Below are 27,134 nucleotides of genomic sequence, written 5' to 3'. Positions count from 1 at the left end.
GACCAGCCAGGGGCCCCCAGGACCTTTTTTATCACAAAGGAAGCTGAGATGTAGAGAGGTTAAATAACTTATTTAAGACCATTCAAATAGTAAATGGCAAAAACTAGACCAAAACCCTAGCCTGTCTGCCTCCAAAGTGCATGTTCTTAACCCCGGCCCTTCCTGTCATGATGGCCAGAATCCAGAATGGTCCCACAATCCCTGTTGTTACTTATCAGCATTCTCTTTCCACTAAATTATTTGAAACCCCATCGCTTTGTCTCCCAGCTTTCTAAATCAATCAGCATCGGGACAACAAAAATGAACACATACTCATCCACTTTCTAGGATGGGTGAAGATGTTTCTGAAATGCTAACCTCAACAGCCAGAGGGTAAAAGCCAAAGCAGGTCTCAGCTCCTCTTCCATATTTCCACTCTAAACTTAGAAGAACGTGATTCTAGGCAAGCACGAGTCAGTCCGCACCTGCACATTTTTAGGTCCTTACCAATTGGGAAAATGCAATATAAAAATCGACAACACTTTGCAATCGAAGCATTCAAGAAGTTACTGACTCCTCACATTCTTTGGATTAGCCCTCAAATTCTGAGTCAAATAACCCTTACCCAGACTTTGCTGCTTAAATTTCTTAGCTTATTCAGTAGGCCTATTGTGAATTGTAAATATTTCCATTGCTGCTGCTTACATGGCTCATTATGTCCCAGTTATGTATTAGTCTATCATGTGCACTGTAATTTAAAAATCATAGAACTGTCTTGATTTTTAAATATTCTGTGATTCAGGGGTTTTACTAAGCTAGACTGCCCTTCCTCCTACTCACTTCTGTCCCATTTCATTTTTCCAAATTAGAGGTTTGACTATCTGTTACGAACATATACCCGCAATGGTCAGCTCCCGTGGACTAACAGAACTCAGATTCCAAGCCTGAGAAGCAGCTACAGGAAAGCCATCCGAGACACAAATTACACTTGAAGAATAGCACCTTTCAGAGCTGCTCAGAGGAAGTCAGAGGCCCAGTGGGGCCTCAGCAATTTGGTACATAGGTCTGAGTAAAAGAGGCTTGGGGGACTGAGGAATTTCAAGAGTACGTGAAGACGGTGTTAAGACCACAACTACCTGAGCCTCCAGGGCTAGCCTGAGGGTTTGCTGTGTGCCACTCTTGGGCAAAAAAAAAACCATACATATGTATAGCTGTGCATTTACACAAACCATCAGCATATAGTAGAATGATTATACTTCTAAATCTATTCTATAAAGGAAAATGATCCCAAAATCACCGAATTAAAATTGCTGAAAATTTTTAAAGAGGAGTAGGACGAACACCTCATTAAGCATCATTACACCAGTCCAGCTGAGCATCGGGCAAAGGGAAAACAGGTTGCCTCTAGCCCAAGGCTGATGGAACACAGACCTCACCAGCTCTAGAGAAGAGCCACCACTAAGACGAGGTGATAAACTAGTCATTCCACCGAGGCTTGGGGAACATAAACTCTGCGCCAGGCCCCGTTGGAGGCACTGGGGATAACACTCAAAGTCACCACCCCTCATGGAAGAGATAGAAAATAAACAAATGTCAGGTGGTGATACGTGCCATGGAGTACAACAAGGCAAGCGAGAAATTGGGAGGAAAGAATGTTATTTTATGCAGGGATATCAACTAAGGCCTCTCTGAGAAAGTGATTTATAAAGAGAGACCCCAAGGAAGGAAAGGAGGGAGCCGCTGAACTTCTGGCTGAGAAAACAGCCAATGCAAAGCCCTGAGGCAGGAGGTTTGGCGTGTCTGACTAACAGCAAGGAGGGAAGAGCAGCTGGGACAGGATGAGAGAGAGTCCGGGGAGATGAGGTCAAAGAAAGGGCCATGTCAGGTAGTCTTGCAGCCTCAGTAGGGAATTTAAATTTTATTCTGAATGAAATGGGAAGCCAATGGGAGGTTTTGAACATGCTGACTTCTAATTTGAAAAGTTTGCTCTGGCTGCCGTGGGGAGCACAGGGGGCAAGGGTGGGAAGCAGGGAACCTGTAAGGAGGCACACACTGAGTGGTTTGGACTCAGAAGGCAGCACAAGATAAAGTGAGTAGTTAGATGTATTTCAAAACAGAGACAATATCCACTGAACCAAGATCTGAAGTCCTCAGAATATCCATGGCAGGTTGCAGAACCGGCCACAAATTCTTCCCCTCCTTGTATTCATGCCATGGCAGTATAATTTTGGAGCTCCACCCACAAAGAGATGGAGTCTTTCTCCACTCTTAGAATTTCAACCGGCTTGTAACTTGCTTTGGCCAAGGGGATAACTGCAAACACAATGCAAGGACAGACCTGAAAAGTATTTGTGCTTGCCCTCTCTTACTGCTCTAGAGAACCCCACAACCCACCACGTAAAAAGGTGCAGGCTACCGGGCTGGATGAGGAGACTCTCACGGCCCAGACACCCTGGTACCCACAACCAACCAACAGTCAGCCAATGATCAGATGTGTGAATGAGACCGTCAGCCGCCAGCTGACTGCAGGTGCACGAGTGAGTCCAGCAGAGACCAAGACCCTCACACAGCTGAACCCAGTCCAAACTGCCAAACCACAGGATGCGGAGCTAAATAAATGGCTGTCTGTTGTTTTAAGCCACCGAGTTTTGGAGTGGTTTAAGCAGCAAAAGCCAATTCAATATTTTTTTATCCCCCAAACGGAATGCAAGCCACTAAGCTCTCTTGGTTCTCTTATGGCAATACAAAAAAAAAAGAAAAAAAAAATTTGTCAATTCCAGAGTAAACTGATGCAGAATGGGCATGATATTGATGAGTTGATGAGTTGATTAGAAAAGGAAATAGCGCAAGTCACAAATTATTGTGTAGCTCTAGCTCATTAAAGTGTGGTGTATGACAGCCAAGAAGCGGAGTTCTTTGCACAATAAAATCACGAAGATAAGTACTGTATCTCAGAAAACAGTGAAAATAAAAGACTTTACACCAACAGAATTTACCTTTTCAGTACCCCATATACCATTTCTGAAAATTAAGTACTTTACCCTCCTGCTGAACATCAAAAATAATGCTTTTTCAAGCTTATCTGAATAGATGAGCAATTAAAGCTCTTTCCTTATCGAAAAGAAACCAATTGTACTAAAGAGATGACAAGCTAAATTTCTTTTCCTTGAGCATCACAAATGGGTAGAATAATGATGGGTCAACGGAAGATGGAAAGATAGAAGGACAAACATACATACGTCAACTAATACTTTATTAGTTACTTTGAGCATTTATGCTGTATGAAAAGAATCCTGTGTATATTTCCTCATGTTCCAACTGATTCCATAAAGGCTTAATCTAATGATCATCAATGGTCAATGGCTCATTTTATTCCCAGCAGTTTACTTACTTCCATTAGTTTGGAAAACAGACACATGACTACCCTTCTGTTTTTTAATTAGTTTTTTTAATGTCAAGGTAGAAAGTGAAACCTATTTTTATTGCCCAAAGATATCCACCGTTAACAGGTTCTTTGCATCTCTTTATGAGTCTTTTCAAAGTCTTATGTCTGACATGGCAACTTTTAATACCAAAACATTTATAATTCTTTCAAGCCACCCCAATAAATCAAGTAGACTCCTACCTATATGTGTTTCTATAAGAGCTTTCCAAACTCCATAAAAATCTAACACTGGTATTTATTATATATGCTAAATGGATTGATTTCTGAAACACCCCATCTATTAACACCAAAGAGAACTCAAGAGCAATGAATGACTCCATTCTGCTGAAAGAAAGAAAGAAAGAAAGAAAGAAAGAAAGAAAGAAAGAAACCTAAGTATTTAATTGGAGGAGGAGAAATTACCTTTTTTGGAACTGAAACAGAAACTGTTTGGATGGTTAAATGAAAGCACTCGCCAGAGTTTATAGGCCTTTATTATATTTGACATGTGAAAATGAGGCTTCGAAAAGAAAGAAAATTCCTGGAGACAGATCTTGATTACCTCTGTTTCTGAAGATACACTTAACCAAAGAAAGGCCTCCCAGGGTCATGACGGTCTATTCAGAATATATACTGCATATCCCTCAAATACCAAGGACAAAGATAGATAGATAGATAGATAGATAGATAGATAGATAGATAGTCTTCTCGAATTATGCATAGCAAAATGAAGAGCCCAGAAAATGAGGTTTCTAGTAAAAGAAAATCTTCCCAAATACTGTACAAAGATTTTCAAAAATATGAACCACTAAGTGTGTGCTTTTTGCGTTCCCTAAAAATTTGGCAAACCACATCAAATCCTTGCACCTCTTCATTATACTCACTAATGAAGGGATAGAAACACGGATAACCTAAAATTCACTTCTTCCTGAGTATTAAGAAATGTACCAATTGTAGGGGTGAGGGGGAAGGGAAGCAGGCTTCCTGCAACAGCAAACAGAAACTTTTCCTTTTTAATTACGTTTGCTGAAGGCTAGATTTAAAATAAGCTTTTTAAATCTCCTGAATACACATCAAACAAATAAGTAAAGACAGACTGGGTGAAAAGCCCATCTAAGAAGAACGAGAAACTACCCAGAGAACCAAAGTAGTAACTTTTTTAGCACTCATCTTTGATTAATTGTGCTGAGCCAAAACCACTTGCCTCTGAGCTGACATAAATCCCCATGAGGCAAGGGGGGCCAGAGCAAGAGAAAGGACTAGACTATCTCACTCTCTCCGGCAGCTTACTCTTCTACTTACACATCCCCCGCGAATCCCCCCAGAGGAGATTTACACAAAGTTAATGCTGATTTTCGGATCCTGGGTGCCCGCCCAGTGAAAAGTTTTCTATGATGTACCTCGAAGAGAGAGCAGCAAAGTGCCAGGTTAGTGCCAGCTGCGATTCTTGTGAACTAGTAAGTCTCTGGTCTAAACCCGAGATGTGACAGCAAACCCAGCTGCTGTTATTGTCAAGACTCACTAAAATCCACTTAACGTTTGTATACTATTTCTGCCCTCCAAAGCTGATCAAATAAATACTACCCGACAAAGACCCCACTGAATTTTGAGATCTGAATAATCACCATATTAATCCATTCACTCAGTAAACACTCATTCCATGTCTCCTTCACTCCAGACTCTGCCAGCTCTCCATCGCGGCACAAGAGACTGAGGATAAAACCGGAAATGAAAACTTTTGCCCAGAGCCTTTCAAAGCACTTGGCAACCTTTGATAATCACGGGCCTTTCAGAGGCTGTTTTCTGTCCAAAGCAACACCTTTTCAGCTAGGCAATGCAGACCATAATCATAAACCTTTGTCTTTAAAGCTATGTTCGGTTTATCACACAAAAACTCTCCTCTTTGGGGTACCTGGCTGGCTCAGTCTTTTCAGCATCCGACTCGATTTCAGCTGAGGTCATGATCCCAGGGTCGTGGGATCAAGCCCTGTGTCGGGCTCCGCGCTGAGTGTACAGCCAAGATTCTCTCTCTTCCTCTGCCCCTCTCCCCCACTCACACTCTCTCTCTCTCAAATTAAAAATTAAAAAAAAAAAAAACTTTACAAAACTCTCTTCATTTAAAAAAATATATTCTTTAAAAGAATATTTAAGACAACATAAATCAGAAAAGAAAGGATTGAGTTAGGAAGTGATATTATGAGTCAGCAGTGCCTCATATACATGAAGAATTCCCTTCCTACCTGAAAGGATGGTTTCAGTCAGCAGGTACCCTCTGAGCCGTAAAGATGTGAGGGGGGGGACACAATCCTGCCCAATGGGAATACAATCATGAATGGACATGGTCTCTGACCTCAAGGACAGAAATATTATGATAACTATCAATTACCAAGTATCTGCCATGTCAGTACTGGTCTAGGCATTTCACATACATTGCCTCTCAAACTAATCCTGCAAGGCAGACGATATTATCATCACTTTACAGATAAGCAAACTGAGGTTCTAAGAAGATCATTTCTCCAAAGTCACCCAGCTTGCAAGGAAAACTGGCTGGAATTCTAAGGCTGGCTAGCTCGCTGACAAACCTATCCTCTCTCCATAACTCTACCTTGCTGGACAGGCAACTTCTTTTGAGTCTAAATCGTCAGCCTCCCGAGCTTCCCATGCTACCTCTGTATTTCTGACCTGGCCACAGCTCTAAATGGCCCTAAGCAAACCCACCTGTATGGCAGTCCCCACTTACCCAGTTTCCCCTTCCGCAGTTACCCACAGTTAACCGTGGTCCAGAAGAAGATGATCCTCCCTCTAACGTATCATCAGGAGGTCAACGGCAGCCTAACTCTACATCACAAGCCTACGTCATTCACCTCACTTGATCTAATTATGTAGGCACTTTACCATCTCACATCATCACAAGAAGGGGGGGGCACGGTACAAAGATATTTTGAGAGACAGACCACAATCACATAACTTTCGTTATGGTATGTTGTCATAAATGTTATTGCTGTTAATCTGTTACTGTATCCAATTTATGAATTAAACTTAACCATAGGTGTGCAGGTATACGAAAAAAAACAGTCGGTTAAGCCTCCGACTTTGGCTCAGGTCATGACCTCACAGCTCGTGAGTTCGAGCCCTGGGTCGGGCTCTGTGCTGACAGCTCGGAGCCTGGAGCCTGGTTCGGATTCTGTGTCTCCCTCTCTCTCCGCCCTCCCCTGCTCATGCTCTCTCTCTCTCTCAAAAATAAATTAACATTTAAAAAAAAATTTTAAACATATATAGAGAGTTAATTACTATCTGTAGTTTAGAGGAGCTACTATACAGAGAGAAGAAAAAAATGTCAAAAATTCATTTTAAAGAAAACGCTAAATGATGGGAAGGGGAAAAAAATAATAACCATAAGGGACTATATCTCTTGCTTCAGTACAGCTAACGTCAAACAGTATACACACCTAAAGTGCCCTGCCTTGACTGAAGCTTTCACTGTTCAGCCTTTTGAGTCTTTATTTAAAATCTCTAGGATAAAATGTAAGAACTCAAGGTACGACAGAAACATCATCATCTACCAGCTCAAGAAGATAACTTGGAAGAGAGAATTCTGACTGACATTCCTATTCAACTGTACTTACTGAACTCTGATCTGCCAGTTATTTCTTGGGACCTTGGTTTCCCTCATTACGTACCTACTTCAAATACGTGTACATGTTGCTTTTGTAAACATATTCACTCAGTCACTTATTTTTTTAAACTCATCATGAAAGAAAAAATGCACTAGGCTTGAATACATTTTCTTGTCTCGATGGAAACTGAAGACAGATCGACGACACTCATTATCTTGAGGTTAAGTATGAGAAATGAGTGGTTCGGACTAACTTCCCATGAGAGACAAAAAGGAAACAAAAAACCTTTCTGGGTCCGAATAAAGAGTAAATGCAGGCTTCCCTGCCAATCAAAATTACAGGCGCACAACAAATCCATAATTGGAGTTGATAAAAATAGCTTTAGGTAAAAAACTCACAGATGAAGAAAAAATTTCTAACACACATGAAATTCATATTGTAAGCCACCTGCACCAAAGATACTTCTGCAGACTCCTAGAAATTCCTGCAAATTGTTTTTCTTTTTTAAAGATTTTTCAATGCTGCCACTTAATCAAAGATGTAAGGTTAATGGCCACGTCCTATCTGTCCAGGTAGCAACCTCTTAAATACATTTAGTGGCCACCAATAGCCCTTCCCGATGTCTCACAGTGACAACGTTCAGAGTCATCGCACACATCCAACTCCCCCATCTCCCACAGCACCACACACTCCAGCTGGGGGAGACAGGTGAACACAACACTCTAACATCCGTCATAAAGCAACACAACTCACACTTGCCTAGACTAGTCCTTGGGTTCTGAAACGTACTGACTCTGACAGCTTCCAAATGTTACTTTCACTCAGCAACGCTTTCTAAATGCTTTTTAAAGCTCATTAGCAACTGTAATAGATAGTGATATATTCTTTTACGTAAACAATTTAATTTATGAATAGGCTTAATGGATTTTAAAACTCACCCATTTTCCTAAACAGGGTACACAAAAACAGATCATCTTTACAGGATCCAAGTCATAAGATACAGATTAAGTAGCATTTATACGTAACAATAACAGCAACAACAATGACAAAGGTAGTTAACATGTATATAACACTTACTCTGATCTGGGTCCCACTCTAACCATTAGCTACATTAAATCATGCAGTCGTGAAAACCACTCTATAGAGAGGTTCTTGATCTCTCATCTGCAAATGAGTCAAGCAAAACTTCATGACCATCTCACCAAGAAAGAAGCAAGTAACTACTCAATTATCCTTGCATTTATGGAGACAAAAGAATATTGGTCATGAACTATGATACCCTAATGCGAAGAAATTATTCTCTTAATAAACGGTACAATATTACAAACAGCCTGGCTCAAAAAAGGGGTCAGAGAATGTCTTTCTAGCCAAGAAATGTAGGTGTAGTGTCCTCCCTACATAGAAGAGAAAAATAATACTCCATTAAGTAAAACTGTAAAGAAATATGATTTCACCCAGATTTTGTCAATATTAAATACAGATATGCACTCGTAGGAATGCACATTGTTTGACTGACCATGAAATGATTCTGAAATCATTCTGAAATTCAGTAACCGTTAAGGTACAAGGGTGGCCATTTAAGTACTGACCATCACGAACTCCAAACTCTCTCTAAATACAGTCTTTTTATTTTGTTGGACTCTCCCACAGGTCAGCGTCTGAGATAATCCTAGATGATGCTTTCCTCCTTATGTAAACCATCACAAATCCAGCTCTACTTCCAGCACTGGTTCCAAAAGCGCACACTCCACTCAATTTTTACCGCCCACAGAATGCGGCTCAGATAAGGCTCAATAATTTAAATCACAATAGCTCGGGAAATTTTAAAATTAGCCAGTGACAAGGAGGGGGGTTCAATTTTTAACTTCATTCGATTTGCCACAGTTAAAATACTTGCAATTATTTATTTTTCCAGTGTTCACAGTAACCATAACACCACCAGTGTTCACTGTTTTGCCTAACTGTGGTTTTACTGTTGCTTGTATTCTCAGTTAATAAACATCAATTGGCGCTGCCACTAATTCTAGCTCTAATCTTCTCAACTTTTATTCTCTTACTGAATTAAATCTATTGTATTATGTCCCCCACTCTCCTAAGCAGCAGTTCATAAAACAGTGAATTAAAACCCAGGAAGACTTAAGATCGTGTACTTTAATTACACAGTGCCGTCTAGAGAGCATAGAGCTAGAACCCACAGATGGACCGTACTCACTTTTAAAGGGACTTGGTATGCTTTTTACAGTTTGTACAATTTCATGTTTATAGCCTAAAAGTAAATTGGTAATATTTTCTTTTTCAAGCAAGCAATGATTATGTTGTTTTGGCTCAGTATTATATAAAATAACAATGTTACCATAACAAGACAACTTTTTAAAATTCCAACTCCAACAGTAAGACCATCTCGGTGTAATCATAATACTGTCGGGTATCATATAGACCAAAAAAAAAAACAACAAAATTACACCTAACACAAGAATATATAAACATGAGGGAAAATATTATTCCTCATGACTGAGTAGGGAATTTATGGGTGATTGATATATTCAGTGATCACATATTTACAGATATGAAAAAATGCTCTGAGGATCAAGGACAAACTTTAACCCAACCAGAATGATTTGGTTTTGGTTCCAACAACCTAAGTAGCCCCATCAATCTCTGACCTCCAGCTACAATGGCCTTTTGAGAAGAACTGCATCAACCTTCCTCTTTCGCTCACCACTGCGTTGCCAGGGAAGTGCCTGGTGCATCATACCGCTCGTAGAAATCTGATGAGTGAATGAACTGAACCACACAACCCACAGACCAATTACAAAAACGAGAATATAAGGCCCTTGGAGGAGGCTACTTAGCCAGGTCATATATAGACTCCTTTCAGAGCTATGCGTTTGCTTCCCACGCACTTTGAAAAGCATTTGCACACAATTCATTTCATGTAAGCCTCATCGTAACTCAGGGGTGTGAGTACAGAGTCTTACCACTCCTAGGCCCAATGGTGTCTAAAGTATATACCATTTCTAGAACATCCTACTAAACCAGAAAAGCCTAAATAAATTCCACCATCAGTTGAAATGCCTTTTATGATGTGACAATGTAAATCTAAATACAACAAAAATAGAGTTCTATCCAAAACCTACCTAGGTGGTAAAAAATCTAGGTGGTAAAACAGTCTCCTCAGCAGCCAAATGTTCCATCGAAGTTACTCCTACCTGAAACCTTGCAATGCTCTCCCCCATTGAGATCCAGCCACATGCCAGACAAATTTCACAACTACCGAGTTTCAGAACTTCAACTCAACTGTTTTTGATTAAAATGATGTCTTTACGTTTTCTTAAAGTGAAATGAATATTATTTCTAGATGGCTGGTTACCATCAAGAATACTAGTCAGTTACAGCAGTTGTAGACGGAGTTAAAGAAGCAAAGGTAGAAGGATGCATGAAGACAGGGCAGAACAGAGTACTAAAACCTCCCTTTAATTTTCAAAAATCCTTTGTATAGGGGCACCTGGTTGGCTCAGTCAGTAGAGCACGTGACTCATGATCTCAGGGTCGTGAGTTTGAGCCCTACATTGGGCAGGGAGCCTACCTTTAAAACAAAACAAAACAAAACAAAAAAAGTCCTCTGTACACATCTTATTTTAAGTCAGTTTGACTTTTGCTCACAAATCAGGGAAAAACACCAGACCTCTGGATGCATCACTATCACTCTGAAAAATTAACTTGATGAGACAAAGCTTGAATAGGCCCTCTGACTCTCAAAAGGAACTTCCTTTCTGCTACAAAACGTCCTTGATTTCAAAATACTCATTCATTTGAAAAGAAAACTGTTTTCTGCTGTGATTTCCCACCTGCTAATATAAGACAGCTCCTCAGGAGCCCGAACCCACTCTGAATTCCTTACAACGTACGGCAAAGGAGTGATCTCCTTCCATTTCCAGACATCGTCTTCTGAAGGCGCTTCAGTAAAAGGCTAATCCGAAGCCTATATCTACCTTATTCAAAGATGGTACTTCTCCTGAAATGCTGCCAAGTCCCCATTTTCTCCATGTGTTTTAATGTTTGAACAATGTTCCAGGCACCAGCAACCATGAATTAATTAAATCCAAAAAATGTAACATCACCATAAGGTGAAAGTCTGTCATGACGCCCTGCATAAATGGATGAACTTTTGCCAGATCTCCACCCTCACAAGATCTGAAACAAGATCCAGGTCCTCTGGAGTGACTCAAAGAAAGATCGATGGCAGAAAGAGAAGGGAAGGAATTATTTCTCACACAACAAACCACACATTAGGCAGCCTCCCCGCATTATCACACTCCTCACAACCACCTTGGCAAGTGTGAGCCCCATGTTACCAAAGTAGAAATTAAAGCTCTGAGATGTTAAATAAGTTAACCTCAGTTCACAAAGCCAGGATTATCACCGAGACCTGAACCCACACCCTTTCCTCTACTTAAGCTACTTCCCAAAGACGTAAAGACAGATGATAAAGAAAACCACTGCCACACGGTCACCAGTTTACCAAACCCAAACCACTCCATGACCGGCATGACTTCTTCATGACAGCGTTCGAACCCCGCAGGATCCAGAGTGGCATCTTCCCCACCCCAGCCCTTGCCATCATGAAGTGTCGGTGACCCTTCCTGTCTGCCTCTTGGCAGCACTGACGGGCCTTTCAAAGGAGCCAACTCCGAAGCCGGCTGTTCTTCCACGGTTCCGTCCATCATCACCCGCCACCCCCCGTGTTGCTGCTGGCCTGGCTGCTCGCCCCCTTCTCTTCTCCACTTCTCTCACCACTTCAGTCTCCTCACAATTTTCAAGGTTCTTTGCAAGAGGCAGTAAAATGGCTCACTGGGGAGATCATCCCAGCACAGCACGATCAAGATGGTGGTTAGCTCCGGGGCTCACCCACGTTCGTGCCCATAAACACTGGCTTTGGAACCAGACAGGCCCGGGGTCCCGACCCTGGCTCTGTATAAAGGGGGAGGCAAGTTACACAGCCCTCAATTAACAACAAACATCCCTTGTTCTTGGTTTCTTGGGAAGCTTCAAGGTGACACCAAATAATACATCACCTGGTACACAACTATAGACATTGCTTCTCTTCTCTGTCATTGGTTGCTCAACAATTTCTTTACCAGCAAAGAAAATCTGGGTCTCTCCTCCTGGCTTCTTCCAGGTCCACAGCTACTCCAGAATAAATGCTTTTTGACAGGCACATTCAAGTTTACCATTGATAGTATTCATTCACTCAGCTTAACTTTTCAAATGATACGGATCAAAAAGCTCCAAACAACCACAATGGCTCGAGTCATGTAATTAACTTCTATCTTCAAATACCTTTAAAAATTCTGTTTGGTAGTGAAAAGAATTAAAAATTAGGAGAGACGCACAGAAGAAACTTCTTGTTGAAAGATCTCCCTTCTAGGAGTGCCTGGGTGGCTCAGTCGGTTAAGCGTCTGACTTCAGCTGAGGTCATGATCTCACGGTCCGTGAGTGGGAACCCCGTGTCGGGCTCCGTGCTGACAGCTCGGAGCCTGGAGCCTGCTTTGGATTCTGTGTTTTCCTCTCTCTCTGCCCCCCCACCACTCATGCTCTGTCTCTCGCTTTTTCCCTCACCCTAAAATAAATAAACATTAAAAAAAAAATTTTTTTTTAATCTCCCTTCTACAGAAAGGGACTATATGACAAATTCTCTCTCTCTGCTCTAAGTGAGGAACCAAATGCCCATCACCCAAAGCAGTGGCTCCCAGCCTTGGGGGAAACTTCTTTCAGAATCTGATGAAAGATCTAAACCCTTTGCCCAGAAAAACGACAATCTGCCCAGAGACACAAAATATAGCTTGGAATTTCAAGAGAGTCAAGGGCCCTCTGAAAGCCACCCATTAGCAGCAAGATAAGAGCCCTCGACAAAGAACGATCTATGATACTTCTTAAACTGGCAAAATTCAGATTTTGTTTCTTTAAGGTGCAAGAAATTCAGAAACCTGGACAAAAACCTCAAGAATGTAAAGAAGATTTTCTCGTTCCACCCTTCACATCTCTCTCTGGCTTAAAACAAAATGCTGTGAGACTCTGAAGCTGAAGTGGTTATCTCTTCAAAGCAAAATCTCAAAACAAAGATGTGCTCAGAGCCAGTGCAGGTGTTGGGGGTATGGGTAAGGGAAAAGGAGGTACCAAAATTAAATACTAAAACATCTATACATCTTATATTTCATTATCATGCTTTTTAAGTTTCTGTACTTGTTTATTTTCTTAATGTATGTTATATATTTGTATAAGAGCACATGTATACATGTATAAACAAATATATATGTTATTTTTACTGATATGAGTAAACAATTACAAAAAAAAGTTTGGAGATCCTGTCCCAGTAGATGACTTCCAAAATAAGTTCATCAGACAAAAATTTTACCTGGTGACTTCCTACAAATGGAATTTCCTCTAGAAATAATTATATTAGCCACTTTATGTTCGTTTTTTTTTTTTTTAATGTTTATTTATTTATTTTGAGAGAGAGAGAGAGATGGGGGAGGGGAGACAGCGGAGAGCTCGTGCAAGCAGGAGAGGGGCAGAGAGAGAGGGAGAGAGAATTCCACACAGGCTTTGAACTATCAGCACAAAGCCCCATGTGGGACTCAAACCCATGAATCATGAGATCATGACCTGAGCCAAAATCAAGAGTCGGACATTTAACCGACTGAGCCACCCAGGCACCCCACCCCCCTTATGTTATTCCTGAAATGAGAAGCCAGTTTGAAACAGATGTTAACCAAATAGTAATGCTGAGAATGTTCCATAAGAAACTAGCTCTTTTTGTTTTAAAAGTCTGATTCTCACAGTTCTACATGCTCCATATTTTTCTTCCTTAAATGGAAATAATCCATGTAAAATATTAAGAGAATAAAAATCAACTGAAAAACACTAGCAAGCATTTCTCTCTCCTTTTTTTTTTTTTTAATGTTTATTTATTTTTGAAAGAGAGAGACAGAGGGCCAGTCAGGTAGGGAGAGAGAGAGGGAGACACAGAATCTGAAACAGGCTCCAGGCTCTGAACTGTCAGCACAGAGCCCGACATGGGGCTCAAACTTGTGAGCTGAAGTCAGATGCTTAACCAACTGAGCCACCCAGGCCCCCCCAAGAAGCATTTTTCTATTATACAGTTTTTCTGTATTTTCTGTAGTTATTATACAGTTATATTAACAGTTAATATTCTTCAACCCCTACCATGTATCCAACACTGAGATAAATGTTTTATCTGCTTTATAGCACTTCATCTGACTCTATGAGGTAGGCTATAATACTCTCCCAATTTTGAAGATAAAAGAAAACACTTAGAAGTCCCCACTTAGGTAATATATGTTATATATATATATATATATATATATATATATATATATATATATATATATATATGGAATATATTACTACATATTAGGCAAAAATAACATATTGTCCAAGCAATATGTTCATCATAGGCTTAATTCTACTGTAACATAAAAATAAGATCCCATATTTGTTTTCAGAAAATCTTCAAATACAATGGGCAGACAAGTATTTTTAAGTAGTGAAAAAGGACATCATGACGTCATTTGCAAACAAACCAAAGAACTACCCTAGCCAGCATTTTAGAACTATCTAGAAACTTCACTGTTCTTTTGTAAGCACTACAACATCTGATATTAAGAGCTAACATTATTACAAAATAAAAGTTTGAGGGGCGCCTGGGTGGCGCAGTCGGTTAAGCGTCCGACTTCAGCCAGGTCACGATCTCGCGGTCCGGGAGTTCGAGCCCCACGTCAGGCTCTGGGCTGATGGCTCGGAGCCTGGAGCCTGTTTCCAATTCTGTGTCTCCCTCTCTCTCTGCCCCTCCCCCGTTCATGCTCTGTCTCTCTCTGTCCCAAAAATAAATAAACGTTTAAAAAATAAATAAATAAATAAAAGTTTGAACGATGAGGAAATTTAACCATAAAACCCTGCTCTGAAAATCCATTATGATATTCAGATATGCTACTCCCTCTTAAACTATGTAAAGAAAGAAAGGCTGGTGATTTGATTAGCCCATACTTCAGTCCTCAAACATCAGCAGAAAAAAGGCATTCCACTGTATTTAACATTTGCTGTAACACGCAAGTGATGAATCCTCCAAGTAAAAGAAACCACTCAAAGTATGTCATACATTAAAATCCACTGCATCCTCCCTTCACCAGATACTACTTCTGTTCCTAACCTGAAACATGCATAAATATCAAAGTACAAAGCCTCACTCAGGATTTTAAGAGAACACTCGGCAATTTGATCCTTTAAAAATAAAAAGTCTTCATTAAACAAGTCTATGACTTTGTATAAATTAAAAGCTAACACAAAATCTGCAGGAGCTGGATTTGCAGGGAAAATAATTTAGTACTTAAGGAAGAAAAAACAAATGCCTATGCTACCATTACTAACAACTGAAATGTCAACTAACAATGTTAATTAATTTGCTAACAAATATTTATCAAAGGCCAGCTATGTACTAGGCACAGATCTAAGCCCTGGAGATAAGAAAAACAAGGTTTCTACACTGAAGATTCTATTCTAATGCGGGAGGAGAAACAGATAACATACAAGTGAACCAACTAACAAAAAATAATTTCAGATTATAAATATAAAACAAGAAACAACAAACTGACAGCAACTTCAAAGAAGATCAGTCTTAAGAGTCAGGAAGGATGATCCCTAAGATGGTTCCATGTGAGATGAAATTTGAAGAATGACACGAAGTCGGGGGAAGAAAGTTCTAGGTACAAAAGGCCGCTTCAGCTTATGAGAAGATTCATTTGGCACCTCAATATTTTATGCCTGGGCTGGGTTATATCCTGGAGAGATCCACGTTATGATGACTTCTGTTTATAGCTTATCACGTTTAGTGTTAAGTGCATAAAGCATATGTTTACATGTACAGCTAACGTAATACTCAGAAAATATTAACAATTCCCAGTCTTTTAGTCTAACTCCAAAGCTCTTACCTATGAGTAAAGAGCAAGAATGGTAGGGCTAAATCTTCCACAATCTGAGGAAAGCAGTGAACTATGTTCTAAAACAAAATGCACACTCACAGAAACTTTACATAAAATTTTGGGAGGGTCTTAGAACCTTAAAGCCCAGAGCACCCAGGTGACTCAGTCAATTGAGTGTCCAACTTTGGCTCAGGTCATGATCTCACGGTTCATGAGTTCGAGCCCCGCATTGGGCTCACTGCTATCAGCACAGAGACCCACTTCAGATCCTCTGTCCCCTCTCTCTCTGCCCCTCCCCTGCTTATGCACTCTCTCTCAAAAATAAACATTAAAAAAAGAACCCCAAAGTCCATTCATGATGCACACATCCTATCCCCAACCAGAAATCCACGAACCCAAGGTTAAGAACTACACAATAATTATCACACTCAAAAAGAATGTGATATGAATGTAACTTGCTATCCTACTTTTTTTCAATTTTTTTAAATGTTTATTCATTTTTGAGAGGCAGAGAGAGAGAGAGTGAGTGTGAGTGGGGGAGGGGCAGAGAGAGAGGGAGACACAGAATCTGAAGCAGGTTCCAGGCTCTGAGCTGTCAGCACAGAGCCTGACGCAGGGCTCAAACTCACGGACGGTGAGATCATGACCTGAGCTGAGGTCGGATGTTTAATCGACTAAGCCAACCAGGCACCTTGCTATCCTACTTTTCAATGATTAATAAATCAGGTATGCTTATTTTTTTTAAGTTTATTTATGAGAGAGACAGAGCATGAGCGGGGGAGGGACAGAGAGGGAGGGAGACACAGAATCTGAAACAGGCTCCAGGCTCTGAGCCGTCAGCACAAATCCCGACACAGGGCTCGAACTCATGAACCATGAGATCATGACCTAAGCTAAAGTCGGATGCTTATCCAATTGAGCCACGCCGGTGCCCCTGCTTACTGTTAATATCTTTTGGCCCACGTACAACTCTGTACGGGAATTTTCTCTATGCTATAAACTATCAGGTAAAGAAAAAATATTTCTCCCTAAAGAGTGAATGAAATACCTCCTCACTACAACTGAGTATATCATCTTTCACACATGAAAACAGTGCAACTGACACTCGGTTTTCTGCAAGATCTTATAATTTCTTCCCCAAAAGAAAAACATTGCCACATTGTCTCAAAGGCTGCGAAGCTGGATGTTAACACCTATTAACTTACAGACATGCTTCCACTTTAAAAGGGAAGCTTATGATTATTTCTTTAAACCACACACACACACACACACACACACACGACAATTTAGTTGTCTAAAAACATGCATCATTAATCTAAGATACAAACTAGATCAATGGTTCTTAACCTTTTTTGATTCAAAAACCCCTTTGAGAATCTGAAAAATATAACAGAATCCTTCCATTTAAACAATGGACATACTCATACAAAATGTGCATATAATTTCAGGCTGCAAAACACATTTCATATTCAATCACGGGTTTAAGAATGTCTATACCTTCTATAGAAGAATATCATGACTGGTTGCTCCAGGGAAGGGCGAGTGGAAGAACCAAATCAGGAAGAAGATTTTTCACTATACATCCTTGTGTATTTTTTGAGAGTTGAACCATGTTAACTGTATTATCTATTCAATAAATGAATACATTAAAAATAAAAGCATTACGCTAAAAAATGTAGCAGCATACCAATGCATTAGGTGAAAATCTCCAAAGGTGTTTAAAATAACCAGTCTACCAAATTCAATACATTGGTAAACTGTTTCTTCCAATTTTTTCGTGGAAAAGGTTCATCACTGCAAAACTATGGTCTTGTTTCATAATTTTCTGAGAAATTTCCAATCCAACTTTTTGCTGAAAAAATATAAAAAGTGAAATAATTCCACACTATTCACATTTTAACTTCTCAAATCCCAGTTAAATAACAATAGTTAGTATTTACTGAATATGGCACTGCCACAGCTCTTGATTATTATCATCACCCCCCTTTGATTGACAAGAAAACCAAGGCCTTCAGGAGTTGACATACTTGCCCCAGACAACACAAGTTGTGAGTGAGCTAGGACTCTGGCAGGTAGCAAAGCCCAAGTACTTTCCCCACGGGACACTGCACAGTACAAGGAAGATGGTAAACACTAAAATAAAGGACGCCATTCCTTAAGAAACTAGTCTCATTATAAATACGCTTTAGGGCACTAACCCATTATAAAAATCGAGAACTATTTCTGCCTATTCCTTCTTTACACTACACAAGGCACATATGGATGAAAAAGAATCAGCCTATCCAAAAATTAGAAAAGCACAAAAACTAGTTTTTTGTTTTTTTTTTTTTAACGTTTATTTAGTTTTTTGAGACAGAGAGAGACAGAGCATGAACGGGGGAGGGTCAGAGAGAGAGAGGGAGACACAGGATCTGAAACAGGCTCTAGGCTCTGAGCTGTCGGCACAGAGCCTGACGCGGGGCTCGAACTCACAGACCGTGAGATCATGACCTGAGCCAAAGTCAGACGTTCAACCGACTGAGCCACCCAGGCGCCCCCACAAAAACTAGTTTTAAATTGGGATTTTTAAAGTCCTTAGGGACCCTGGGTGGCTCAGTCAGTTAAGCATCCGACTCTTGATTTGGGCTCAGGTCATGATCTCATGGTTTGTGAGACTGAGTCTCGCATCAGGCTCTGCACAGACAATACGGAGCCTGTTTGGGATTCTCTCTCTCCCTCACTCTCTGCCCCTCCCCCACTCACACACCCACACAAGCACTCTCTAAGTAAATAAAACAAACTTTTGAATAAAGTCCTCACAGGCTGTCACCCTCAAAAATAAAAATGTAAGCTGAATCACAAGCCTAGAGCTTAAAAAAAAAAAAAAAAAAGATTTTAACTAAAGAAAGAATGTTGTAGAAACACAATGTTACCGATGTAAAAGTTTTAACACCAAGAGGCAGAATTTCTGCTGAAACGTTCAAGTCGTTATAGTTTTTGGAATGTTTAATACTGAAGGTCCAAACTATTAGCAAAATGCCTCAAAAACGTATAACGAATTATGAGACTAGAAATGATGACGTCATTCTCATCATAACCCCATCTTCAAAGAGGCAGTACTGTTCAAAAACATTTCACTCAAATCTAAACTTATGTAATCTTTTAAAGTCAAAAAAGGAAACAGGGCACGGGAGGAGGATGGGGTGGGGAGAGAACAAATCACCCAACCAGATAGTACACTACTGTTGCTACTACTAATTATTATTACTATTATTATTATTGTAAATGTGCGTGTCTATCCCCAACCTGTTTAGTTTAACCGTCCTTATTGAGACAGATAACCATCAAAGCTTGCTTCGTGTCATGCCGTGTAGGCACAAGGAAAGCGTCCAAGTCTTTACCTTCTTATCAAGCACAAAGGCACTAAAACCTTCACTGAATTTCCCTTGAGTAAGGGTCCTTCAAGTTCAAAAACTTTAGGACTCTCTGCAGACACTTTCAGAAGTCTGTAAAGAGGGAGAAAATTCAAATGTCTCTATTTCAAAGGTTTATTCTACAATGTCACTACAAACAGCGGAGGAAAAGCCGGGAAACTTATCACACATATATACAGAAAAACATGCCGGCATTGCTTTCTGTAGAAAATAACATCATTGATATAAATTTGAAAACCCCACCTGTTAGAAAAGAGGCAAAATAGATGAAACTTTCCTTTCGCTTTGTTACAGTTCTGCAAGTGAAGAGACTTTTTTAAAACACTAAGAGCTGGGGCACCTGGGTAGCTCAGTTGGTTAAGCACCTGACTTGGGCTCAGGTCATGATCTCCCAGTTCAGGAGTTTGAGCCCCGCATCGGGCTTGCGGCTGTCAGCCCGTCAGCACAGAACCCACTTTGGATCCTCTGTCTCTCTCTCTCTGCCCCTCCCCTGCTTGAGCTCTCCCAAAAAATAAATATTACAACGCTAAGAGTTAATGGCAGTATTACTTACAAGTCAGTCAAATACGATGCATATAATAACCATTCTGATAATGCATACATGCAAAACAAGTGATCATTAATGAACGCCTAATGTGTGAGTTCTCAAAAATTACATTTTTAAAGGATGACTAACAAAATTACACAATTTCCATTTTCAAACTCCCCTAAAATTAAAGATCTTGAGGACATGATTTTTACTTTATTCTACAATGCAACCCACAAAATCCAACTGCCATTTATATTATACCACCAAATAAAATTAACTCAAACCTTCCAATGTGGTCAAAGCAATACTACAGAATTAAATCAGTAACTATCCTTTGGTAGGCACACATAATTTACTCTGGTTTCTCCTAAGGAAATGGTAAAAAAAAAAAAAAAAAAAGAAATTCCTCCTGTATTTTCTTTACATTCCATAAATTACTTCCTAAAGTTGGTGAGAAGACAACACACAAATAAAATTCAATCCATTACAAGACAATCAAATGTCATTTAACAAATTTGTAATAAAAATCAGGAGCATTTTATAAAAATCAGGAACATTTCTGAAGTCTGTATCTGACTATACTTCTTTGTTGTTCTATAGATACGGAAATCTAATTTGTGGGATGCTTTCCAGAATATTTCCCCATTACGTGATTACTACACAACAATCGCTTTTAGTCCGTCTGGAAGTAAGCTGTGGCTGTATCTAATACTGTATGGTCCTGTTACTCTCCAATTCTCCCACACTGGCAAAATACACAAGTTCACAAAAATTCCATTCTTGGAGAGCAGAGCTCTTGGAAATTTTTCAATATGACCAGACTTCACTTTAAAAATGAGACAAGGATAGACAAATAGCCAATAAGCACACGAAAAGATGTTCCACATCATTCATTAGCCATAAAGGAAATGCAAATCAAAACCACAATGAAATGCCCCTTCACACACATCATGATGGCTATTATCGAAAACAAAAAAAACAACAAAAAATAACATGCTGGTGAGGATACGGAGAAATTGCAACTCTTGCGCATTGATGGTAAGCACGTAAAATGGTACAGCTGCTGTGGAAAACAGTCTGGCAATTCCTCCAAAAATTAAATATATGATCCAGCAATTCCACTTCTGGGCATGTACCCAGAGCAAGTGAAAGCATGGGCTCAAGAAAACACTTGTACACCCATGTCCATAGCAGCATTCACAACAACCAAAAGATGGAAATGATCCAAGTGTCCATTGACGGCATATACACACAGTGGAATATTATTCAGCCTTAAAAGGAAGGAAATTCTAACACGTGCTACACCATGGGTGAATCTTGAGGACAGCAGGCTAAGTAAAATAAGCCAGTGACAAAAAGACAAATATTATATGATTCTACTTATATGAGCTACCTAGGGTAGGCAAATTTACAAAGACAGAAAGTAGAATGGTGGTTACTCGCCAAGGGGCTGAGGGGAGGGGAGAATGGGGAGTTAGTGTTTAATGAATACAGTTTCTTTTTTTTTCTTTTTTAATGTTTTATTTATTTTTGAGACAGAGAGAGAGACAGAGCTTGAACAGGGAAGAGGCAGAGACAGAGGAAGACACAGAATCGGAAGCAGGCTCCAGGCTCTGAGCTGTCAGCACAGAGCCCAACGCGGGGCTCGAACTCACGAGCTGTGAGATCACGACCTGAGCTGAAGTCGGACGTTTAACCGACTGAGCCACCCAGGTGCCCCTAAGGGACACAGCTTCATTTGGGGAAAACAAAAAAGTTCCGGAGAAGGATGGTGGTGATGGATGCACACAACATGAATGTACTAACTGTCACACTTAACGCATACTTAAAAATAGCCACGATGGTCAATGTTTTGTTAGGTGTATTTTACCACAATAAAAGGAATAACAAAATATTAAAATGTGTCAAATTCTTCTCACGCATGCCTCTTCACTACCCACAAAACCAACGAGTGGTCAATTCAGTTCTAATTTAAATATTTACCATAAGCCCCAAGAAATGAGTATAACAATAAAGTTTAAAATTCTTTCTAAACCTAAAAAAGTTTAATCTACTTCTTCAGAAAAAGGTCCATTGCCAGATAAAGATGCTAATTGCTATTATATGTCTAGTTCAGATTAAATAAATTACTAAGGAATCCATGCACCTCTCAACTTTGTATTTCAAGCATGATTAGTTTCATTTCTACAATTTTTCCTTGTTCTTCTAAAATCTCGGAAAGACTTCTCCATTTTAGCAAAACCTTTAGCTAAAATTTTCTCCCCCATCAGACTCATAAGAGCTCATCTTTAGGAACTAGTAGATATATCATCTTTATAGTCGTCAGAATTCATTTAGTCTCCACCAGTTTCAAGTACAAACATGAGAATCTGAGTTACAACTCTCCCCTCCTTAAGAAAAAAGACGGGGGGGGGGGGGGGGGGAGGGGACACCTGGGTGGCTTAGCCAGTTGAGCGTGGAACTCTTGATTTCTCTGCTCAGGTCATGTTCTCACAGTTTCGTAAGTTAGAGTTCCACATAGGAGTCTGTGCTGACAGCACAGCGCCTGCTTGAGATTCTCCCTCTCTCTCTACCCCTCCCCCACTCACTCTCTCTTGTCTCTCTCAAAATAAATAAATAAACTTAAAAAAAAAAAAAAAGTTCACATGGGGAAAAACAGAAGCCTGAAATATCTTAGGCTACATTTTGAGGACCTTTTCTAATCGATCTCCAGTTTTTCTTATAATACCTTCTAATTTCACAAACTTGTTACAGAAGTAAATGTTCATTAATGAACTAGCACACCAGGTTTTCTGACTTCCTCTGAGCCACGAAAGTTCACTATGTTGTTCGTGCTCCCTCTCTCCTCACTCTCAAGTGTTCAGCAAACAGAAATCAACCTTCAGAGGTAGATTCTGATAGTTTCCATGCTATAAATGCTGTGTTCTGATGCTCTTCAAACACGCCTGTTCATAAACATCAAGCAAACAGATGGAAATTAAAAGGAACAAAAAAAAAAGTATCCACATACCCAAACAAAAATTGAAAAGTCTATTCAGGAAAAGCAGTTTCATATTAAAATATGAATTCATTCCAAAGGAAAGAGAAAAGTAGTATTGAACAATGATCATCATGTTTCCTATTTGTACTATCTGAAAACAAGAATGCATGTAAGCAATTACTAACTGACCATTTTTTTCTTGATTTTTAAAACCGAATTCTTTCAAACATCATTTTCTATACATAAGTTAATGGTACCATCTCCTCTACTAGGTCTACTTGTTGTGACTAAAACTGTACAATATGTAGCTGTTATCACATATGATGTATATATCTAAAGGTCAACAGAAGAAAAAATGAAAAACACAGACCTAGGCCTCTTCGGGTTTCTCTGGCATTCAGTTTTTCTATTTATCAGTGTAAAAGATCCTCTTGATAATAAGTTTCTTTTCATGTGTCCACAGCTGTTTATATTAAGTTGAGCCCTTTAAAAAGGCTGTAACTTCAACGTGTCTGAAATCTCCCATCCCTTCAATGTGCAACACATAACTTTAACAAATATGAAATACCACGAAAAGAAAATTATATATATGGATACAAAAAGATCAACTGGAAAGGAATCCATCACCTGGTCACGAGCCTTACCTTTTAGCAGCGGCAGAGGTGTTAACTCAATAGGCTTGCCTTGAGACCTAAACTGTGAGGAACTTTGCGACCTCTTCTGTCTGGCTTTTCTGACGGACTTCCGAGAAAATCCGTCTACTTTATCCACTGATGGAGGAGTAGTTGGTGCTGAGGACATATCCCTACTGAAGAGAAAGAGGCATCATAAACATATCCCCAGGGTGGAAGCATACGTGTGAATTATACAAATTCTAAAACCCCCATATACAATATTCATGAAAACGGGATTATGTGATGAAGAAAGCAAATAAAATCAATCAAGAAAAGTCGTACGTTCAACGGGGGACATGAAATTTTGGAAAAAACAGAAGTAACAGAGGTACCACATAAGCAATATTATAGTTCTAATGTGCTGTGCTGCTGCCACTCTGATAATGAGCATTAAAGATGCTCATTTATACCTGAAGAACTCTTCTCAGCCATCTATTCATCTTCTGACTGCAAAGCTCTTCTCATCTTGAGATTCCTGAAGTAATTTTAGAGCTACTCTGCCACTGGAAAACTTCCATCGATACATTTTCACAAGATATTTAATATTATGAATGGGTTCTGGAGTTAAAACCCTTAATGTACTTCAAGAGTCTACACCAATGTATCACAGCAAAGTGAAATTTACAACTACTGAAACTATCTAGGCATGACTTTTAATGCAATGTGCTGTGTTAGCTATGATAAACTAAACCACACCACAAATAAGGACAGGTTAGATTACTGTAAACAGAACACATAAAGGGCATAATTAAAAGCATTTCAAAGAAGTCTTCTTTTTGAATGAAGCCATCTTAAGTTAATAAAGCTTAATACACAAAATTATGATGAAGTCGTGCATCGAAGTTGAAATGAAAACATAAATTCACACCCTACTTACACAACCAAGTTGAGTTCCCTTTAAGTTCATCATCAAATACTAGTTTTCGTTCCATCAAACTGAGAGAACTGAACAGTTCTTTGAGATTTTAAACCTCTCAAATTATTAAAATGAAGGCTATTTCCTAAAAGTCACAAGCCGTAAGCTCAATTTCATATTCCAATTTAAACAGATGCCATCATTTCCGTGGCACTGAGGCTCCATTCAAGATTAATGGCAGACTTGAATAAAAGTAATGCATATGGGGGAAATACTGAAATGTAATTACTCACCTGTCATTCCAATACATAAGACAAGTGTTTTTTAACCTCTAAATAAAAGAGTAAGGGAGTTTCTTCCTGAACATGTAAGAACAAAAAGTTATCTGGATTATATGGATTCCGACAAGGTAAAAATAACAAAAACATAAACAGAAAACAAATAAAACCACAGGATCTTGAGGTTTGGAATTTTTGAAGTCGTTAGGTTGTCTTTCTTAAAAAAGTTTTTAGAAATCTATCTAATTTAACCATAAAAAACATGTGACAGATTCAAAATGGAATTGCAAGCTATGAATGACTATAGAAGTAAGATTACTTAAAATTTCTCACAATGACTACATCAGCAAGAAGCTCCACATCACATTTGTATGTTGTAAATTTAGGGGCAGCTTTTCCAATCTGGTATGTGAATTATTTAAATTTCACTTAACCCTAACAATGCAAGATTTCAGTAAATCCTGTTCCTCCATCACTCTTTTTGTCTCGTTTTTATTCCTCACCTCCCATCTCTAAAGATGATTTATTGCTAGTATTTTTTTTTTTTTTATCATCTGCCCCTTCTGCCCGCGGCCCAGAATAAACGTCAAGGATCTCAACCCTAAAGCTCTGCAGAACTGAACTTGCAGTAGCGGTGGGTCCGTGCAAAGCCCGGGGAAACAGGTTTTGCCCTGGACCAGGACGTCTGAAGCTTTATCGTCATCTAAGCGGCGGGCACGGGGCATTTCCAGGGTTCAGGATAATCCAAGCCGTTGGGGGGGGGGGGGGGCGGTGTGGAAGGGGGTACCAGGGTGGAGGAGAAAGACAGGGAATGGGTTTCCTTGTGGGGATGCTAAATTACTCTTTGCTCCCATCCCACCCCACCCCACCCCACCCCACCCGCCCAAGCCCTGGAGAAGATAAGCTGTTACTGAATCCTCCACACTACATCAATCCCCCCCCCCGTGTTTCCCCGCCCCCCGTCAGTGGATAAAGGGGGACAAGAATATGCCTCCAATGCCGGAAGGTGAGGGGAAAAGGAGGGAGGAGGGTAGAGTGAATGGGAAGCATCATCACAAGCATTTGCAGGTAAATCGGACAAGTGGGACGGGCGCTTCCTCTCCCGCACCCCACCCCACCGCACCCCTCGCCTGCCCCGGCCAGGCCTTCCAGAGACCGGTGTCCTGCAGGTTCCTCAGGACAGGGAAGAGGAAAGGAAGCGGCGAGCCGAGGTGCTGGAGGGACGAAGTTACCTTGAAGCTTCTGGGGAAGAATCCGAAGATGATCTGTGGTTTCGAGGGGCGGGAGACCTGCGAGAGGGCCGCAGCGGGGGCGGGTGGCGGGACCGGGACGTGCGGGGGGAGGTCCGGACAGCGGCAGGGAGCCCGGGGCGACGGCTGTCCGGCGCGGCGTCCCTCCGGTTCCGCGGCGGCGGCGCCTCTAGGCCTCACGGCCGGACCTGAACCTCAGCGCTCCGGCGGCGGCGGCGGCGGCGGCGGCGGCGGCGGCGGCCTCAAGATCCTCCCCCGCGGGCCCGTCCCATCAAATCGGCACCGACCCCGTAGCGGCTCAGCCGGTGGCTCCTCGTTCACATTCCCGGCGGGCGGCGCCTCTGCTCGTTGCCCCGGACCCGGCGGCGACGGCGACGACGTGGGGAGGGGGGGAAGGGAGGGAGGAAGACTGGATCCGCAGCGGCAGCAGGAGAAGGAAGGAGAAGGAGGAGGAGCCGCTGGAGCTGGAGCCGCCGCTGCCAGAGCCGCCCTTTGGTACCCGCGGTGGGTCCCCGTCAATGCCCCTTTCTCTCTCCTATTGTCAATATCACCGGGCGGCTGAGTCCATGGCACACGCGCAACCGAACCTTCTGGCCAACAGCGCCCGCCTCCGGCGCCCACTCACTGGAGGCTTCAAACGGGAAGCGAGTCCTCATTGGCCTGCCTCCGCCTTCACTCCCAGGCCAGCAGGTTCGACTGAGAGCAGATCTGGGATTGGCGGCGGGGGGGGCGGAGAATCAGGAGGGTGGGAAGAGAGGAGGCCGAGGATTGGGCTGAGGCGAGAAGGACCCGGATGCAGCCGCGAGCTCCGGCCGCGCCGCTGCGGCTTCCGCTAGGCGGTTGAGTAGGGTGAAGTAGGGGGGTACGACAGCCGCTAGGCCTGTGCGGAGCTCCTGAAAAGCCGGGAGGTGTGCGACTGATAGATCAATGGGTTGGGGGTGGGGGGGAGGGGGTTCCACGCAATGCGGCTTCTCTGGGCGGCGGTCGACTTCAAGCAGAGGAGTCCAAGGGCAAGGGTCGGCTAAGGGTGGGGGAACCCGGGGCCTGGAATCCGCGCCCTTCAGCGCCTAGGGTGGTCCTTCTGGGCTGGGGTGGAGGACCCCCACTTAGGACGGGAACCAGCGCTGAAATAAGC

General features: G+C 41.2%; 1 protein-coding gene across 3 annotated transcripts in view; it reads right to left on the bottom strand.

Annotated features, from left to right (window-relative positions):
* The window catches only part of PPP2R5E (protein phosphatase 2 regulatory subunit B'epsilon), a 151,003-nt gene extending 124,888 nt beyond the window's left edge, over positions 1-26,115 (bottom strand). For 2 of the 3 annotated variants that reach the window (XM_086709587.1, XM_086709589.1), the window contains exons 1-2: positions 25,982-26,115; positions 23,586-23,749 (exon numbers count right to left, since the gene is read on the bottom strand). In XM_086709587.1, coding sequence (XP_086565713.1) covers positions 23,586-23,742 — 157 coding nt within the window. In that variant the 5' untranslated portion in view covers positions 23,743-23,749; positions 25,982-26,115. The remainder of the gene's footprint in view (positions 1-23,585; positions 23,750-25,981) is intronic. The other variant, XM_086709588.1, reaches the window with a different exon arrangement.
* Between the last annotated feature and the right edge of the window lie 1,019 nt (positions 26,116-27,134).

The sequence above is a fragment of the Puma concolor genome, chromosome B3 (assembly GCF_028749965.1).
Source record: "Puma concolor isolate L17-30 chromosome B3, mPumCon1.1.hap2, whole genome shotgun sequence".
NCBI classification, from domain to species: Eukaryota; Metazoa; Chordata; class Mammalia; order Carnivora; family Felidae; genus Puma; species Puma concolor.
This window is presented reverse-complemented; position numbering and strand designations above follow the sequence as displayed.